The sequence below is a fragment of the Maniola hyperantus genome, chromosome 22 (genome assembly GCF_902806685.2).
Source record: "Maniola hyperantus chromosome 22, iAphHyp1.2, whole genome shotgun sequence".
In the NCBI taxonomy this organism is placed as follows: domain Eukaryota; kingdom Metazoa; phylum Arthropoda; class Insecta; order Lepidoptera; family Nymphalidae; genus Maniola; species Maniola hyperantus.
Genome location: NC_048557.2, coordinates 1,314,955 through 1,335,335, shown reverse-complemented (window position 1 = coordinate 1,335,335; position 20,381 = coordinate 1,314,955). Strand labels below are relative to the sequence as shown.

Below are 20,381 nucleotides of genomic sequence, written 5' to 3'. Positions count from 1 at the left end.
TTAAATGGCAAACTTCACACATCTTTCAGTAGGTACATTATGGAGAACTCTTAAATCTTAGACATGCAAGTTTACTCACGATTTTTTCCTTTACAGCTAAATAAATGCATAACTCTGAACCAAAACTAAATTGGCAGGTCTAATTCTCAAGAATTCTCGTATTCTCGTGCTATCCTTTTCTGCATGTAGCATTATGAATGGATTTTAGACTGTAATTTTAGCTCAGAGATTGTGTAGAATTAGCCATGAATTACTTAGCTTAACTTTAAGGAGTAATTCTGGTACTGGCAACCCTTTTACTTTATGACACACAGACATAACATAAAAAGCTTGAATCCAGAGCCAGAGTCAAGTATTGAAAAGAGTAAAATTTGACAATGACGTTTATCTTTCTCAAAATTGTCTTTTGTGTTTTCCGCTCCTTTTGCAATCATGGCGGTGAACAACATTTCCAAAAAGCGAAAAGTATGTTTGAATTATGTGTTAAAATAATTAAATACACGGCTTCCAATGCAATCTTAAATCCTACGAATGTGTACTTGAGTAAATTTTTAAAATATTTAAAGTGCGTTTGGTGATGTGAGCGGATTTGTGCGACAGTCCTGTTATTATTTATTTACTATTTTCATTAATTTACTGTTAACAAACCGTCGAATCATATTTGGCCGCTATTGTTACCCAGTTTTATGATTTCCAAGTGACAAAAGTTGTGAATTTTGCAATCAATAACATAACCAAAACATAACCTCTCCGTGGTATTACAGTTCGTCGGTGACGGAGTTTTCAAGGCGGAATTAAATGAGTTCCTTACTCGGGAGCTGGCTGAAGATGGATACTCCGGTGTGGAGGTGCGCGTTACACCAACCCGTTCAGAAATCATCATCATGGCAACCAGGACACAGAGCGTGCTTGGAGAGAAGGGACGTAGGATCCGCGAGTTGACCTCAGTGGTACAGAAGAGGTTTAACATTCCTGAGCAGTCTGTGGAGCTATATGCTGAGAAGGTGGCCACTAGGGGTCTCTGTGCTATTGCTCAGGCTGAGTCTCTCAGATACAAGCTTATTGGAGGTGAGTTGATTTTTTTATTAGATCTAGTATTTATCATGGTTATTTGAGCACTGAAAACGATATTATACATCTCTATATTATATATCTAATTAACTCATTCACAGTAATTTGTATGTATGTCCTCAGTGTAGAATGATAGACATTCTACACTGAGGACATACATACAAATTACTTACTTAGAACAGGATTTGATTAAAGTTGGGAATACTTGCTGCGGTGGATTTTCTAGTTAAAGAACATAATATGCAATACAATTAGTGCCAACAGTATCAGTATATTGTTTACTTTACAAATCAACTTACGTATGCATGGAAATTATAAACAATAGCTATTTCTGATGAATTTGCTGTAATATTTAAAACTTTTAGTTTTACCAACTAATAAAAAGCCTACTTTCCATCAAAGTTGATTCAGTTGCTAATCCATTAAAATAGTACCAGACTAACATTTCCAAAGAGAACTAGTAAAAATTTAGCAGTTCCAAACAGGAAAGAACAATGTTTTGCCTATCACTTATTCCAGGTCTAGCCGTCAGGCGTGCATGCTATGGTGTGCTCAGGTTCATCATGGAGTCTGGTGCCCGCGGCTGTGAGGTTGTGGTTTCCGGCAAGCTTAGAGGTCAGAGAGCCAAGTCCATGAAGTTTGTGGACGGCCTCATGATCCATTCCGGAGACCCGTGCAATGACTATGTGAACACCGCCACACGACATGTGCTGCTCAGGCAGGGAGTGCTAGGAATCAAGGTTAGTTAATGTTAAGAATGACACAAAGAAAGAAGGTCACAAATCACCTTTGAATGCTACTGCATCCTGGTGCACACAAATTTTTGGATTTGTGGACAATGCCATAATGCCATTGCACCTTCTTGTTCTTTGGGGCTGTACAGGTCCTAGATATCCCTGAATTACTGCCACCGTCTCCAATCTATTGTGTTTGCCTCCACTTCACACTTCCTTGTCAAATCCTGTGGCCGCCAGATACAGCCGCAACTTCTTGACTGGAATTGAAGTAACATCCTCAGGATAAATGGTATATGCATTGCACCATTTCCATTGAGTATCCACAATATCAGGGGTTGCCAGCCCTGTGGCTGGGGGCCTAATATTTTGTGGAAGAGTGAACCAACTTGTTTATTGGAGGGTTTGTCTGTACGAGCTCTTGTACGGTGCAAGTTGAACATTCAAATTAAATAAAACTCAAATTATTCATTCAGAATTGTTAAAATTTTACACTTCCTGATTGTCATAAATTTTTATTTGTCAGATGATATGATATAGTGGTGATAATTAATATGTACTTAAAACTAAAGCTACGAGGGTTCCAAACGCGCCCAGGTCTAAGAAGCCCACAACAAACTCAGCCGGGTATTCATTTTATCTATAAACTTATAATTTGACTGAGTCATTTGAAGTCTTTGAGTCTCAAGATCGCTCATCGCTCTCAGAATGAGAAGGGTTTGGCATTAGTCTACCATGCTAGTGTGGATTGGCAGACTTCACACACCTTTGAGAACATTATGGAGAACTCTCAGGCATGCAGGTTTCTTCACGGTGTTTTCCTTCACCGTTGAAGCAAGTGATATTTATATATTATGAAGTTAGAGGTGCATGCCCGGGATCGAACCCCTGACCTTTGAGTCAACTTAGGTGAATTTACTTATATCTGTCCGAACTCGCCTCAATGAAGACTATCCATTCACAGTATATGTTTCAAACTAAAAACTTTAAAATATTATGAAACCTTTATGGAGGAGCTTCATGCTTGTGACAAACAACATACAGCAAGCATCTGTAAACACCACAAAGTACTTTCTATATACAGTGTTTGACTATGGTTTGGCTTGCAGCCAATCGGATGGAACAACAAGCATTGACAATCATATGCAAACACCCATCCACACACTTGCCTGTTCTTGTTGTTTGTTATTTGCCACAAGTAAGGAGCCTAATGGACGCCATTAGGTTTTAATTTATCCCCTTTTATCTTTATCAGGTAAAGATCATGTTACCATGGGACCAGCAAGGCAAGAACGGCCCCAAGAAGCCGCAGCCCGACCACATCCTAGTGACGGAGCCCAAGGACGAGCCTGCGCCCTCCGAGCCCACGTCCGACGTGCGCTCCGCCGCTCCCGCGCCCGCGCCGCCCGTGCCCGCTGTCGCTTAGTTCATAAGCCAATAAATGTTCTAAAACCCTATTTATTTATTTTTTTGTCACTTACCTCGTTAAAGTTTTTTCTAACAGCACCATCACGCTCCAGTGTCATGCCTCTGGCGTTATGCCCGGTACCGGTTTTCCACCCACTTTCAGAGTTCTACTGTCATTCTGTCATCACCTGGTGCCTTGTCCTGGAGTTGTTTGAGAGCCATACTAATCTCGTATAGGCTGAGGGATATCTTCGGTATAGTGTCTGATCAATTTGGCTCTAGGATCTCTAGCCAAATCTTCAGTGATACTGATCATACAGTCGGCGCTTAGCCGCTTATTTTGCAAATACACCTTTCAATACGGAATGAAAATACATTTTGGCACTGGCAGCAAGTGAACCATCGCTTAGCGGTCTAATCCGGGCGCGATACCCGCTACAGGACACGCTGGTTCGAATCCTGCCAGTTCCACAATTTTTAGGGTTCCGTACCTCAAAAGGAACCCTTATCACTTCACGTCACTTCGTTGTCTGTCAAGAAAACCTATAGGGTATATCCCGTTGACGTAGAATAGGTTATTAGGTAGGTCTTATAGCTCACGTAAAGGAAAAAAATCCGATAACCGTGAATTTAAGTTGCAGAACAAATAAAATTAAAATGTGTTCATGAACACAATAAAAATGAACTAATAATTAATTAATATTTTCAAAGTAAGATAGCCATCAAGTAGGTTATCATAATATGAAAGGGACCTCACCTGCACATTCTAAAACAGTTTTTTTTTAAATTTAGGCATAATAGTTTTGATTTATCGTGCAAAATGTCGAAAAAATACCCGAGTACGGAACCCTCGGTGCACGAGTCTGTCTCGCACTTGGATTTAGATTTTAGAGTGACGTCACTATATTAAAGATTGTTCTTGTATTCTGTAAATGTGCCATTAATGGCGTCTTATCCACGCAGTTAGAACTTGCCTATTATATTTCAATATGTCGCCTGCAGATTCCCGTTATTGTGGAAAGGTAGATGAAAATAAAATACAACAAAATCTTACCACATCATTTATTGAAAAATCCAAGTTACATTCATCCCGAACCACGTGCAATAATACTTATTTTATTACAAAAGTGTTTATCGGCAATTATTCCTGTCACAGTTTTCTGTGTAAATCATATTCACAAATGGAATGAAAAATAATAATTTCAACAAAATGCGATCAGACAAGAAAAACCTTAACGCCTTATTTCGTTGACAAAATAGTTGTACACAATTAAAAATAACAATTAATGTATGCTCCATAAAACTTTTAAATATATTTTTTATTAATACGCTAATATTTTCTAATCTCTAACTTAAATTGGACCATAATTGTTCGTTTCTCGATCTTAAATAAAATTAATTAAACTTAACATAATACCATATGTTGTCCCATTTAGAATAAACGAAATACTAGATTAACAAATACAACCAAAAATAGCTGATAGAATTTATGAATGATGTTTTAATTAGTATAAATTGTATAAAAATGTAAATGTTGTGTTTTGTAAATAGCGCTGTGAGCAAAAACACATAGCTTTCACTATAAATCGACATCAAAGAAATATCGTATCATTAGGATGACGGTACCTACTAGCACATCACTAAAGGGCTGTAACACCAAAGTTTTGCAACTACTGTGTGACAATAAATTGAAGACCTGCCGAACGAAACGGTGTAATTACACCATGAGTTAGACCAATAATTAATCTACGAATTACACTTATAATCTTTTTTTTTAAATTCTGATGTTTTTGGCCCATTTTATAAAAATCTAAACTCATTTCCAAGAAAATCGGCCTAAAACTGCCAAAATTGAGTCTGAAATACATGGTTTCGAGCATGGATTCATGGTTTTATTACATGCAATTGCACCACTTTGTTCGCCAGCTCCTCAATTGTTATTACCTCAGATTGGCCATAAGTTTAGTCAATAACAACAATTACCACAATAGCAATATGTTTAAAGCTTTGTTGCTAACGACCGAATACCTATTGAAACAATATAACGCACCTTCAGAACTATAGAGACCTATTATATTAAAGTCCAGAGAGACCAAGCTCAAACATTCGTAATTTAAAAAGTGCAGACATATTGTGTCGCACACTAACGGTGCATCCACACCGCAGTTAACTTGTGTGGAGCAACGTTTCCAAATGTTACTCAGCAACATCAGGCAACAAAAAGTTATTTATTGTTAATATATTATGTTCCCACAAAAGTTACAGATTGTTACCTAATGTTACCGTGTTGCACAATGTTGTTGTGTGTGGATGCACCGAAACACATGCACGAGCACGAACTTATACTTAATACGCTATGTATAGCCTGACCAGGAATATAAAAAACTTGCTCTGGGGGAGCTACTAGTAAATTGTTTATGGTCAGTAAGTATTGGTCTAGTATAAATTATTTCCACGCGTTTTCCACAATATGTCGAGGTGTTTTAATTTTTTGGTCATATTAAAATATGAACATAACATGTCTATGGTATGATAATAATTATCATTGAATAAGTCTCTATACCTCTAAAGGTGTAGGTTGGTTTACAACCTAACCTACCAACAAACCATTAGGTTTACAATGATGAAACAAGTTTAAACATTTTGACGCATTTTCATGTCATTTTTATTGCAAGCTAAATCGCTTGTTGTCTTGTTTATGGTAGCTAGGTGGATCATGAATGTATATTAAAGATGAATCAGCTCATACTTGAAACAAATATCTACTTATCGCTATCCCACTTCGAATAGCAAATTAGAGCGAAAGGACTGACTCCAGTGGTGTTCGACTTCTCGCTCTCACTCGGCAGTCGAAGTGGGATAGCGATAAGTAGATATTTGCTTCAAGTAGGTATTCTGAGTACTCTATCCATAGGTCTATAGATTCATGAGATGGTTAGCTCGTTTTGTCTATGGTGCGAAGTGGGCTGCAGTTTTGTTAGTGTCGGAAGCGAAAACTTAAATACTATTGCAGTCTTAAAAGTAAAAGACCCTTATATATGCAAAATGGACTCAGTTATGTACTTCAGGTAGCTCGCGATTGCACCACCCAATATCAGTGTCAGTTTTGCACTTTACCTGAAATTAATAAAAAAAGTTTTAGAAAAAAAAGATTCCGACGAATTGAGAACCTCCTCCTTTTTTTGAAGTCGGTTAATAACAAAAGACTTCTTGATATGTATGTTATTATTTACAGATGTCATTTAAAAAAAAAGGACTGATCAAATATTGTGGTTAATTCCTCTAAACTAAACTTTTTGACAGATCTATAATCTAGTGGTATCTTTTCTGAAGAGAAAGATCTAAAGAGAATTATCATAAGCCATAACACAATGTGATAAATGGAGTCAAGAACCTCAGCAGCATAGAGAAGAAGCTTAAGAAGCATAGAGAAAGATATTCTGGACGATCAAAAAGGCTAGAACTTGGAGCTGAAAAACTTATAAAAAAATAATAGTCTACAAGTTAAGTATTGTAGAATAGTCTACAAAGTGTAGAGTGTACAGTGCGACAAGGCTCTCTTGGCACTTGAATGACATTGACAGGGGGGCGCTGTTGGAGAACAAAGGCTTAGAATATTCAAACAAGAACAAAGGGGACACTTGACAGCAATGTTAGTTCCGATTTTCGCCAGGCGCCAAGATAGCCTTGTCGCACTGTACAATATACTCACTGCTGCACTTCAACAGGCGGGGCCATGGAACACACGAAGTTGACGCCGGAGAGCAGAGCGGAGCGGAGCGGGCCGGGCATGTTGGGGCGCGCGGCCGTGTTCTCCGCCAGCACGCGCAACTCGCGGAATGTGTTGCGCGTGTACGGGTTGCGTCGCGACGCGTAGCGCCACATCACGAAGTAGTAATACACGAACGGTGTTAGGTAGCCGCAGTTACCGCTGGAAAACAGAGTTTTTTCAAATTCAAATTCAAATTCAAATTTCTTTATTGCGAATATGGGTAAACAGTGCAGATATTACAAAACAAAAAGGTACAGCCAAATTCTGCCTATTAGCATGCAATATGTTATGACTTATGATATACCGAACAACGTGTACATAGTTTTGATTAGTCAAATTAAATACTTAGTCACAAAAAAATACAAATTTAAATGATAATGTTACAAATGTCAAAAATTAAAATAAAACTAAAATTTCTCTACAAGGTAATCATTAATCGAGTAATATGTCTTTTCTAACAATAGTTTTTTCAATTTTATCTTAAATAAAGGAAGTTCTCGCGTCTCAATTATATATTTGGGCAAGTGATTATACAAGAGTGGCCCAGTGGCAAAAAAACTTTTGGAGAAATGAGCGGTTCTACTACTTACTACTAGTTTACTTTAATATATTCATCTAAATATACATATAAAGGGGTAAAAGTGGCTGACAGACCTATCAATGCACAGCTCTAACTACTGCACGGGTCGGGCTGAAATTTAGCTATTATGTCATAGATCTTTTAAACTACACAACGGACTTAGTGCGGTTTTCATCATTAGATCGAGTTATTCAGGAGGAAGGTTTATATACGTATAACGTTGTGAAATATGAGGAATGACGATGATTGTTCAAGGTGTCAGAAGAAGCCCGTTCCCCAATTGTCCAGGACCATCCAATGAAAATCCGGACTTTCATTGGATGGTCCTGTGGCAGAACATTTCATATGAAGCTATTCACACTTGTCTGAAACCGATATTGCGTCCAAATTATTGTCACTGGAACATCCGATTAAAATCCGAGCCCGACAGACGACAAGTGGGAACGGGCTGTTTTTATATTGGCACTCACGTGATAGCCATGATGACAACGATGGGGAACAGCACGATCTCCGTGAGCGCGGCGACTCGCAGGATGTTGCGCGACTGGAACTCCACCAGCGAGATGAGCAGCCGAGCCACCCACATCGAGTTCTGCCCTAGCGTCTGAAAACACGAAAAAGCTTGATAGAAGCAGGCGTCATCAGATTTTCAAATCTACACAAGGAGACCTTTAACTTTTGATACCAAACTCGACTCGACGCAACTTCGTCTGCGTGGTGCGTTTTCTAAAAATCCCCTGGGAACACTGATTTTTCGGGACAAAAATTAGCTTATTTCAGGATCTAGGATACAAGCTATCTCTGTACCAAATAGATGATGCTTGCGACTTCATTCACGTGGATTTAGGTTTTTTTTTAAATCCTGTTGGAATTCTCTGATTTTCCGGAACAAAAAGTAAGTTATGTCCTTCCCCGGGATGCAAGCTATCTCTGTACCGAATTTCGTAAAAAAACAGTTCGGCCGTGAAAACCAACGTCTAAACTACGCTAAAACGTCTGCCTTCATGATTGTGAGACACACTTTTGCATTTACTATAATATTAATAGGCTAAGATGAAACATGCTTTCGATTAAAAGAAACTGCATTCAAATCGGTCCATCCGTTTGAGCGTTACCATGCCACACAGACACAGATACGCATGATAAACTTATAACATCCCGCGTAGGGGGTTACAAAATATTTTTTTACTATTTTTTTATTTAGATACAAGTTAGCCCTTGATTGCAATCTCACCTGGTGGTAAGCGAAGATACAATCTAAGATGGATGCGAGCTAACCTGAAAGGGGTATGGCCGTTTTTATCAAATCCACAACCGTTTGGTTTCTACACGGAACGCTACCGGAACGCTAAATTGCTTGGCGGTACGGCTTTGCCGGCAGTGTGGTAACTAGTCACGGCCGAAACCTCCTAACAGACACAAATTTAACTTAAAATACAAAAGCAGCTTTGAAATGACTTACATCAAGAATGGTGAGTGAGTATGACGCCGCGTGGAGCAGCGCGAACAGGAATATCGGTATCAATATCACTGCGCAATGGTTAAGGAATCTAATAGCACAATACAATCTTAAATATATAATATTGTAAATAAAGTATAATAATTTTTATTATTTGACTGAAAATTGCAAAAATATTGTTCAAATAACACATTATCTAACATAATCTGAGGATTTGAGCCCATATATTTTTATTATGCAATTGTTACTCAAACTGAAACTAAATCAGTCTAAAAGAGATATTTTACCTAACAAATCCAACTAATATGGAACTTGTAACGGTTCAACATTTTCTGGGCCCAACGATGTATGGGAGATGGTCGGTCTCCTTTTGATTTTGAATGTATTTTAGACTAGCTGACGCCAGCCACTTTGTCCGCGTGGATTTAGGTTTTTAACAATCCCGTGGGAACTCTGGTTTTCCGGGATAAAAAGTAGCCTATGTCACTCACTAGGTCTTTGACCCATGCAAAAAATCAGGTCAATCCGTTGCTCTGTTGCGACGTGATTGAAGGACAAACCAACAAACAAACACACTTTCGCATTTATAATAAGGGTACTGATTCTACATTTTATGATTCACAAAAGTAAATGTTTGTTGTACAACAGTTAACGTTTCAGTGGTTCCCAGAGGTACCGCGATGCAATGTAAACATTCGATCAAACCGGCAGTTTGATTGAACGTGAAGGTTAACTAAATTAACACCTCATTAAACATGCAGGTGGGGCCAAAGTTCCAACATTTTAACGTTTTACTTCATTTTATTTGAAGAAAAGTTAGCAATAAACTGCTATCACGCGTGCAAGTGACGATGCAGTCTCGCAAGATAGAATCATGAGTTTGGACGAGACATGGCAGTTTTATTAATACGTTATATTATGTATAACTAGATGATGCCCGCGACTTCGTCCGCGTGGATTTAGGTTTTTAAAAATGCCGTGGGAACTCTTTAATTTTCAGGGATAAAAAGTATCCTATGTCTTTCCCCGAGATGCAAGCTATCTCTGTACCAAATTTCGTCAAAATCAGTTGAACCGTGAAAAGCTAGCAGACAGATAGACAGACACACTTTCGCATTTATAATATTAGTATGGAGTATGGATTACGTCACCCGCGCTCGCCCGCACCGGGTTAACGCAGGGGTTGTGAGGGTGTGCGGGGCGTCCCCTCCCCGACTGCCTTTTCAATCCGTCGCGTACTATACTTCTGAATCGTCAAATGCATCTATGGTTTGAATGCCTTACCTACCAAGACTAACCAGCAAGAAACTCGAAGGTTGATCTTTTCAATGATTCGATTTTTCTATTCGAGTCTTACCACCTAAGCTATCACCGCTGCCAAGCAGATTTATCACGATCAACCCATCGCCGGCTTACTACAGACCATGGGTTTCTTCTCTAATATTACTCATCTAGGCCATAACTTTTGTTTTGTATAATTTGTTATATAAAATTATAGAGTCGATTATATAAATAGTTATGTCATGATCAACCTGTCGCCGCCCGGCTCACTGAAAAGCACGGGTCTCCTCTCAGAGTGAGAATGGTTTGGCTATAGTCCACCACGCTGGCCATGTGCGGATTGGCAGACATCATACGCCTTTGCGAACATTATGTAGAACTCTCAGGCATGCAGGTTTCCTCACGATGTTTTCTTTCACCGTCAAAGCAAGTGAAATTTCTTAAAACAAACTCCGAAAAGTTAGAGGTGTGTGCCCGGGATCGAACCTCCGACCTGCGATTAGGAGGCGGACGTCTTAACCACTAGGCTATCACTGCTTCCTTCCAAGCAGATTACATTAACTAATTTATGCATGGTATAGTCCAACTTAAAAACAAAGAAATAATACGGATGGATCCGACGGCTGAAGCTACTTAGCATAATTATAATACTTAGTAAAAATAATTATATTCGAGTTACGTCGCCGTCCAGTGGTTATCCTTGACATAATACGAACACAGACTAAAGGAAACAGAACGAGCCAGCGCGAATAAACTTTTTCATAAAAGTGAAACTATTTTTTATTCAGATACAAGTTAACCCTTGACTGCAATCTCACCTGGTGGTAAGTGACGATGCAGTCTAAGTTACGAACAATATGAATATTTCAATTTTTATTTTTTTCTAAATTCCACTCGAGCGAAGCCGGTGCGGGTCAGCTAGTCTTCAATAAGGTCGTAGTTATGTATTCGGAAGATAAATACCGTAATCAATGGGTGAAAAGTCACCAAAAATTCAGGTTTAACGTAAAAGTAGGTCGCGACCAGTTAATTTGGTGGTTGACATTTCATAATGGTTGTACGAAATATTTCGAAAAATTCTACTATACTACATTAAATATCAATCAACATCATTAAATAGTAATCGAAAATAAATGGTTGAGTATGTGTTGATTCCTTGGCCATGCTAGTTGAGTAGTTGAGATATAAAGTTTTAGAACTTTGATAAATCTATATATCTGTACTATTATATAAAGAGGTAATGTCGTTAAGTTTGTTTGTAGGGGGTAATCTCTGGAACTACTGAACCGATTTTGAAAATTCTTTCACCAATAGAAAGCTACATTATTCCTGAGTGACATAGGCTATATTATATACACGCGGGCGAAGCCGCGGGGATCAGCTAGTATATTATGTACTGCTTGTAGATTGTTATGATTGTCGGCCAAAACAAGTAGTCCACTCTGAAGTTGTAACATGGATCCATACGAAAATTGTCATAAGCTACCCATGTGAAGTCGGGGCGAGTCGCTAGTAAGAGATAAAACTCTAGTAATTGAAAAGGATACGTATGTGTGGAGTGACGTTCATGAATATGAGCGAGTAGAAGAGGTAGTGCGCGCTGTCCTCGAGGAAGAACCTGTTGACGAAGTCGCGCGACACGGCGATCTCGCGCGCCGGGATGCGCTGGTGCAGTCGCAGCGCCGACGTCGCCGCGTTCGCCAGCAGCGCCTTGTAGAACGCCGCCGACGCGCTGGGAGACAAGGAGACAGGAACATTTTTATTGGCTTTATATGAAGCCTACCAATCTCACTGGCACATACTCAGTTAAACATGAATTTAAAAACCGGCCAAGTGCGTAGCGGGTCACGCGCAGTGTAGGGCTCCGTCGAACTCCATAACCTGTGAACCCTACTTAGCCATGATAGTTTTCCTTTAAAATTGATTATATATACTACTGCTGTGAATTGTGATAGGGGGGGGGGGGGGGGGGGGACACTTGCCTCTACTAAAAATTAGCAGTTTATAACATCATATTTTACAAACGGATCTAGAAGTCGAAAAATGATGTTCCCACACCCACAGTATTTTTAAAAGACCTATTCAATGATACCCCACACTATGGGGTAGACGAGAAAAAAAAATTCATCCCCACTTTACATGTAGGGGAGCTACTCCAAAAAAAAATATTTATCAAAATTTTGTTTCAACAGTTTGTCGGCGTGATTAATATTTATACCCATGCCAAATTACAGAGTTCTAGCACTATTAGTCTCTGAGATTAACCGAGGACGGACGGACGGACGGACGGACGCACGGACGCACGGACAGACAGACGGACGGACATAGCGAAACTATAAGTTATACTAAAAATGAGTTACCATGTGTGTGGGTACCTACTCAAGTGTTAAAAATAGGTAATTGTGGGTTAAATATACTACTTACTCGTTAAATATACTACTTACTCGTTAAAACTGGGTAAAACATAAAATGGATAATCATATAAGTTAAAATGGGTATACTTACTTGTTAAAAATGGGTAAAACATATCCAATAGTGCAGAGTACGGTGAGCAGCCTGATACCCCACAGGGCTACGTCTATCTTGTTGGCAATAACATGAGCTTTCAACGCTGGGATGCCTTTCGGCGGGCCGGTGTCTCCTGCTTGTGGGTTTGGTTCCGCCATATTCTATAACAAAAAAATAATTGATGTACTTATTCCTTTTTTTGTTTAATTTGTAGACAAGTGATTTCTGATCATCATCATTATCATCATTAAGCCATCGCTGGTCCACTATGCATGGGCATCCTCTCAGGGTAAGATGTATAGAGCACACCCTGACATAGCTTAGACTTAGGCAGAGTTAAAACGAGACAGAGCTATATCTCTCACATAAATCTGTCTCGTTTTAACTCAATCTTAAGTCTGAGCAATGTCAAAATGCGCTCTATAGATCTCAGCCTCAGTATGAGAACAGTTTAAAAATTGAAACTGAATGGAACTTTAAACAAAAACTGGATACATAAAATAAATTTGGATTAAATAATTCATTTTTGAACCCAATTCACAAATTCAACAAATTAGTATTCCTAATTATAATATAATAACAATATCATTAAGACATACATAATGTATTTTTATTTATCTGTCTATAATATAAATATATCCCAGAAATGTACCTATGTAATGTACTAATGTAAAATTTCCGAACGACGGCAACATTTTGGTTACTTCTTTAGTTGTGTTTATAATTAAGGTTTGTATGAAAGATTTTTTTTTTAATCCACGGGAAAAGACCATGAGGAAAGTTCCCGTGGGACGCGGACGACGTCGCGGGCAACAGCTTGTTATTTATAATGCTATTATTAAGATATGAAAACAAAAAACATTATTTTATTTTACCTACTAGTAACTAGTTAAATATGATCTCAGTACAGAAATGGTGGCATGATATTCCATCTGTAACAAGTATGTCAGGGAAAGGCTGATTTCACTTTCGTTTTTAGAAACTCACTAGTGAGAATGGTGGCCATTAATTCTACCAAAAACTGATGACATTATGATATTATTTACGTGTGGCTTAGTGACAGCACGTATCAAACGATCATGCTGGTAAAGTACTGTTGACCTCGGTCGGTAACTGGATGGGTGACCGACTTTTGAATGTCCGAAATTACCCTTTTCGAGCCCTCAATAACTATTAAAAACTTCATAGACTTATTAAAAAGTAGTATCGAAATCTCGTTGCCTCAGTCAAATCGTATGCCAAAGGTTTTGGGAACCCGCAGTCGTAAGTGCTGTGGTCTTATTAGTGGGAGGTCCCGGGTTCGATACCCAGCAGGGGTTTGGAATTTTAAAATTTCTAATTTTCTGGTGGGAGGTTTCGGTCGTGGCTAGTTACCACCCTACCGGCAAAGCCGTGCCGCTAAGCGATATAGCATTCCGGTACGATGCCGTGTAGAAACCAAAGGTTTAATAAAAACTGCCATACCCCTTCCAGGTTACCCTGCTTCCATCTTAGACAGCATCATCACTTACCACTAGATGAGATTGCAGTCAAAATACTTTACAGTAGTTTCCGATTATACATACGAACGAAGTTATGAATATACATACAGACAATTGTGTCCAGTATTATTTTATTATAAAAAGTTACAGTGAATCGTTTTTGCAATTATTCCAGATTCCTTTTGTAAATAAAATTGTACTTATGTTTAAAACATCAACAAATACATAAAAACGTTAAAAATAACTTAAAGTTTACCGGACCTTTTGTACAGTACAATGTACTGTAATCTGCAGATACAGACATTATCACAAGGTGGAAAAAATACCTATTAATAACTAGATATCTTTGTCATTAATCAAATAACTCTGTCACAAGACTTTATTAATTACTAACTGGTGCCCACGACTTTGTACGCGTGGATTTAGTTTTTTTTAATCCAGTGGGAACTCTTTGATTTTCTGGGATAAAAGTAGCCTTTGTCACTCTCCAGGTCTTAAACTATACCTATGCAAAAAAATCACGTAGATCCGTTGCTCCATTGCGACGTGGTTGAAGGACAAACCAATAAACCAACAAACAAACACACTTTCGCATTTATAATATGGGTAGTGATAGCCCAGTAAACTACCGCTATAAAAAATCACATTTTATTACTACAGTCCACCTATTAAATAATGGGTAATAAATTAATAATGCTTTAATGGTGAAGGTCTACATAGTGAGGAAACTTGGAGAGTTTTCCATAATGTTCACAGCAGTGTGTGAAGTCTGCCAATTTGCACTTGTAAACCCTACTTATTTTGAGAGGGGACCTGTGCTCAATAGTGGGCCAGTGTTGGGTTGAGAATACATGATGTGGTTTCAAAGTTTTCGAGCAATTCTTGAGTATGCTCAAGGGATTCAGTCTAAGTTGTAAAGTATATTTAATCTAAAAGAACTTGTGACCTTCTTGTACATTGGAGATGGCAAACAGGGTAAGAGGTGGGGGGATGCCCCACACAGCCGCACGTCACGCGCGCTCGGCCACACCGGGTTAGCGCGGGGGCTGTGTGGGTGTGTGGGGTGTCCCTCCCTGATTGCTATCTCAACCTGTCCATCTATGGTACATAACCATAGATATAGCTCATTCTATTCTCTCTGCCTTAATTGCTGAGGGTTGTGACCTCTTCCCATTATATCTTCCATTGAATAAGGTGGTTCTCAGACCATTCTACTTTACATGACTTACATATGATTTCAACTTTTATAATAAACTAGCTTATGCTCGCGTCTTCGTCCGCGTGGACTACAGAAATTTCAAACCCCTATTTCACCCCTTTAAGGGGTTGAATTTTCAAAAATCCTTTCTTAGCAGATGCCTAGGTCATCTGTATGCCAAATTTCAGCCCGATCCGTCCAGTAGTTTGAGCTGTGCGTTGATAGATCAGTCAGTCAGTCAGTCACCTTTTCCTTTTATATATTTAGATAATAATTTGACATGTTCTCTAAGACATGGAGGAACTGAAAATGCCAAATTCAGACCACCATAATTAATCAGAATCACATATCCAGTTACATTTCTACATTCCTTACCCAGTGTAATCAATACAAGCTGTAGCAACTTGGAACCCTCAACTTACTGATATCGTTAACTATAAAGTATAAATTCTTGTAACTTCTTGGTATATTTCAATGTGGTTTTCACCATCTTTGAGAACATCACCATGAAGAAGGTCGCTATAACACATTTACATAATAATTTTACTTGTTCTTTAGTGAGGAGTGAGTCAGCTGAGTAGGAAAGATATTTTTTATCTCTATGGGAACACTACCAGTCCTATTTAACTTGTCTCAGTAATGCCGACATATTCGGTTGCCGCGTAATCTTTGGCTACATCATCACTTTCTGTCACCTGTGATTATGGTCCCTAGATAATCATGATAAAAAATAAGTTTAAAAACTAACCTATTAAGTTTAAATAAAGCTTTAACAACGAAACGAAATGCAAATTTTTTACGGTCTTCTCACAATTATTATGACGTAGAAAAACTTGTTTTTAAGGAGTAATTAGGTTTCAAATTAATTGTAGCCAGCCATGAGAGACGTTAATAAAAATATTTTTAATACTTACACTTCGTTTAAATAGCGCCGTAAATCACAATAACAGTAAACTAAAATAATATATTCAATTTCTTTAGAAAACTTATCTAATTTTCATAGCTCGGTGAACATCAGTGAACATGATTATAAAATTCGCATTTGACATATGTAAAAAGTACTCTGTGCATTTGACAATAGTAAATTGACATTTATTTTATTTGACAGAAGATATAGCACGCTGGCTGACACAAAAAGTAAAGAGCACAGACAAATAACATAATAAAGTACTCTGTGAACATAATATATCCATCGTACGTATGTAGTATATCACCATGTATATCACTGTGGAATATCGCTAGTGCGACCATTTAGAGCGATTAAATATTTTGGAAGTAAAATATTTTTTGTAGAACAAACCTATAATAGAATTAATATTATTATTGATCCAAGATTATTATTATTATTATTTTTTTATTTACTTTTAGAAAATATAAAATTAATTGTAATTTATTAATAAACTTAAATCTAAAAAAAAACAACATTAAATTAAAACTAAAATAAATTAAATTAAATCTAAAACCTCATCGAGACCACCGCAGCGAGGCATTGTACCCAAGATGCTGGCAGCATTACCCCTTTGGATGGCCAAACTAATTCTTTGACCAAGGTAGCTGCCAGCTCTCGGGTCCCCGGTTGACTCGATAACTCTTTTCACAATTTCTTCAAAAAGAGCTCGAGCCCCCGGGCCCCACGGCCCCAAGGTCTCCACACCAAAAAGCACGAATACGAAGCTCCCATCGAGGTTTTCATATTTGCGCCTCTTGGCCTGTTCGGCGCTGATGGCCGCTGCACACGCCATAGAGGAGGTCGCCGGAATGTGGGATTAATTTAGATTTAGATTTTACTTTTAGCTACTGTCCTGTCAAATCACTAGTATATAGTGCTGTGTCAAATCACCATTGTCATCCATTGTCATATTTTGTCCCTTGTCCTTGTCTGTGTTTTTTTTGGCGGAGCAAAATGCAAAACACAGAGTACTTTTAACATATGGAATGCAAAACAATGCAAAATGATAAAAATATGGTAGAAATGTAATTATTCACAAATTCAAATAATTATATTCTCGTTTTACATTTATACATAATGCTATATAAAAGAGCGTGTATCAAATTACGAAAGTATTTAGTTTTAAGTCAAATTCATAAAAAATACAGTGTAATTGCTTCTGTACTGGAAAAAGCTAACGTTGGTGAAGTGGCTGAAATTAAGGTTAGATATTATTATTTTCATTCATGTCATATTAATTTTACAGTCTGAATACATGTTATGGGTACTAACATTCTGCTTTTGTAATTCAGGGATGGGTAAAGAGTTTGCGCGTGCAAAAAGATCACATTTTCGCGGACGTAAACGACGGTTCCTGCGCTCAAAAATTGCAAATCCTTATTCCAAAACACCTCAAAACAGACGCTCTGACGTATGGAAGTTCGGTCCACATAGCTGGCAAGGTATCGAAAAGTCCTAGAGGTCAACTGGAGTTGCTCGCAGAAAATGTGACAGTGCTTGGGAAATGTGTGGTCCTAGATGGATATCCTTTCAACCCACGCACTGCACATCCTCCTGAATACGTAAGACAGTACTTACACTTGCGATCACGCACGAATTATTTTTCTGCCGTATTGAGAGTACGTAATGCACTTACAAGGCATATCCATGATTATTTTGCATCTAAAAACTATTTACACATTAACACTCCAATATTAACGTCAAATGATTGTGAAGGAGCAGGCGAGGTTTTCAAAGTGCAGCCGGAAAACGATGAAACTGTTAAAGCTATGATGCAAGAAGGAAGGAATAGAGATACAGTGTATTTTGGTACCAAAACATACTTGACTGTATCAGGACAGTTGCACTTAGAAGCGATCTGTCGAGGAATGGGTAATGTATACACACTAGGACCTACATTTAGAGCAGAAAACTCCAGATCTCGATTGCATTTATCAGAATTTTATATGTTGGAAGCGGAAATAGCGTTTTGTGATAGCATATTTAAACTGCAAGATGTTATAGAAGATTTATTAAAGTATTTATTTTCACAAATTAGAAACAATAATGAATCAGATTTATTCCTGATAGATAAGAATAATAAACCACCTAAATGGCTGGAAAAGGAGTTCATAACACTGTCCTATGGTGAAGCGAGAAATATTCTAGGTAAGAAAGGTCTAAGTGTAACAGAGGAAGGTATTAATAAAGAGCAGGAGCTGACTCTAGTAGATTACTGTCAAGTACCAGTTTTTATAACTCAGTGGCCAAAAGATATGAAATCATTTTATATGAAGGAATCTTCTTTGGATAATACAAAGGTTGGTTGTATTCTTTAAGTACAAAAATCTTTTATATGAGTTGCATGTTTAAGCCAACCATAATAACGGGCCTACATTGCTTGAAGTATGCTTGAAAGTCTTAAAAGAAGTGTAAACCTTGCATCAATATCTATGTAGTCTGTATTACACACACACAAGTATTTAAATTTGTCTTCACTTTGTACTGGAACAACTTGGTTATGGCCAGCTAGATTTTACCTTGCTCCCATGAAGGTTCCTGGAAGGTTTCATGTAGGCAGGTGATCGGTTGATCATGATTATCGTGATCAACCGATCGTCGGCTCACTACAGAGCATGGGTCTCCTCTTAGATTGAGAAGGGTTTTGACCATAGTCTGCCACACTGACCAAGACCACATTGGCAAACTTCGCACACCTTTGAGAACATTATGGTGAATTCTCAGACATGCAGGTGGCCTCACAATGTTTTCCTTCACTGGTGTTTAGTTACTTAAAACACACTTAACACCGAAAAGATACAGGTGTGTGCCCGGTATCAAACCTCTGACCTTTGTAATCAAAATTCTTTCTTCTAATAAAGGTGGAGGTCCTAAACACTAGGCTATAACAGCATGAGGTCATAGGGACATATAGTATGGTTTGTTACAGAATTTTCTTGGTGACTGGTGTTTAAAGTTCAATTTACATTAGTGTATAATAATCCAAAGACAGTGGCGTGTGGAGGTCCCTACAATAGACGTATGTCCAGCTGTGAAGTCTAGCAGTTGATGATGATGATGACAATTCAAAGAAATTGAATAATTGTTTCTTATTTCAGGTGGATGCATTAGATCTATTAGCGCCGATAACAGGAGAAATTGTTGGCGGAAGTCTCAGAGAGGATGATTATGACAAACTGAAGAGCAAGCTGCCGTCGGACCAGTTAAACTGGTATTTAGAACTGAGGAAGTTTGGAAATATACCCACAGGTGGCTTTGGTCTAGGTCTGGAGAGGATCATGCAAGTGTTGTGTAATGTTTCTAATATCAAGGATACTTTGCCCTTTCCCAGGTGGCCGCACAATTGTGATATGTAAGTGGTTAAAATAATTGAGCAGCTGGTGAACAGAATTGGACTAGTCCTCTTGTAATTCACATTTAGTGGCTTGATCCAGATTTTTTTTTAAAGAGTATTAGCCATGCTAATTAGGACTAATATTACCCTTTCCCCTCCAACTAAGCATAAAGCTTGTGCTAGAAGTAGGTACGACAATAGTGCAACAGGTGGGGTTTGCACCGCTAACCTTTCGTAATTCAGTCCGCTCCTCAACCATTGAGCTATTGAGGCTCAAGAGAGAGATATGTACATCTATCCCTGTTATATTCTATGAAAGCTTTGCTCATCAAAAGTGCATTTTCAAACAAATCGTAATAATGCATGATTGCATTAATAAACAAAACTATGATTAGTTTTGTTTTGCCCTTTTTTGCTGGGTCAATTCTGTTTGTTAGCTTCTCAATTATTATTGTATGTAAATTATTATAAATGAGAATGTGTTATATGAAATAAATTAATGAACTAGTTACTTTGTTTTTTCCTATAATTTGAGATAGATTAAGAACATAGTTTTGCCTATTAGAGTAGAAGTATAACTAAGATCTTTACTGCTGAACTGATTTTG

General features: G+C 38.1%; 3 protein-coding genes across 3 annotated transcripts; 2 read left to right on the top strand and 1 right to left on the bottom strand.

Moving 5' to 3' along the window:
- The first annotated feature begins 364 nt into the window (after positions 1-364).
- RpS3 (ribosomal protein S3) lies at positions 365-3,262 on the top strand. Its single transcript, XM_034980380.2, has 4 exons — positions 365-465; positions 765-1,068; positions 1,591-1,811; positions 3,061-3,262. Exons 1-4 carry the CDS (start codon positions 433-435, stop codon positions 3,229-3,231), a joined length of 729 nt encoding a protein of 242 aa, XP_034836271.1. The 5' UTR covers positions 365-432; the 3' UTR covers positions 3,232-3,262.
- Positions 3,263-4,259: 997 nt separating this feature from the next.
- Positions 4,260-16,566, bottom strand: Kr-h2 (Krueppel homolog 2). The gene is made up of 7 exons (XM_034980379.2): positions 16,406-16,566; positions 12,810-12,973; positions 11,852-12,036; positions 9,027-9,094; positions 8,035-8,168; positions 6,925-7,143; positions 4,260-6,329 (listed from the first exon to the last, which is right to left on the bottom strand). The coding sequence occupies exons 2-7, from the start codon at positions 12,968-12,970 to the stop codon at positions 6,326-6,328; spliced, it is 771 nt and encodes a 256-aa protein (XP_034836270.1). The 5' UTR covers positions 12,971-12,973; positions 16,406-16,566; the 3' UTR covers positions 4,260-6,325.
- Positions 16,567-17,374: 808 nt separating this feature from the next.
- AsnRS-m (asparagine--tRNA ligase, mitochondrial) lies at positions 17,375-20,157 on the top strand. The gene is made up of 3 exons (XM_034980374.2): positions 17,375-17,643; positions 17,733-18,740; positions 19,539-20,157. The coding sequence occupies exons 1-3, from the start codon at positions 17,518-17,520 to the stop codon at positions 19,794-19,796; spliced, it is 1,392 nt and encodes a 463-aa protein (XP_034836265.1). The 5' UTR covers positions 17,375-17,517; the 3' UTR covers positions 19,797-20,157.
- Positions 20,158-20,381: the final 224 nt, after the last annotated feature.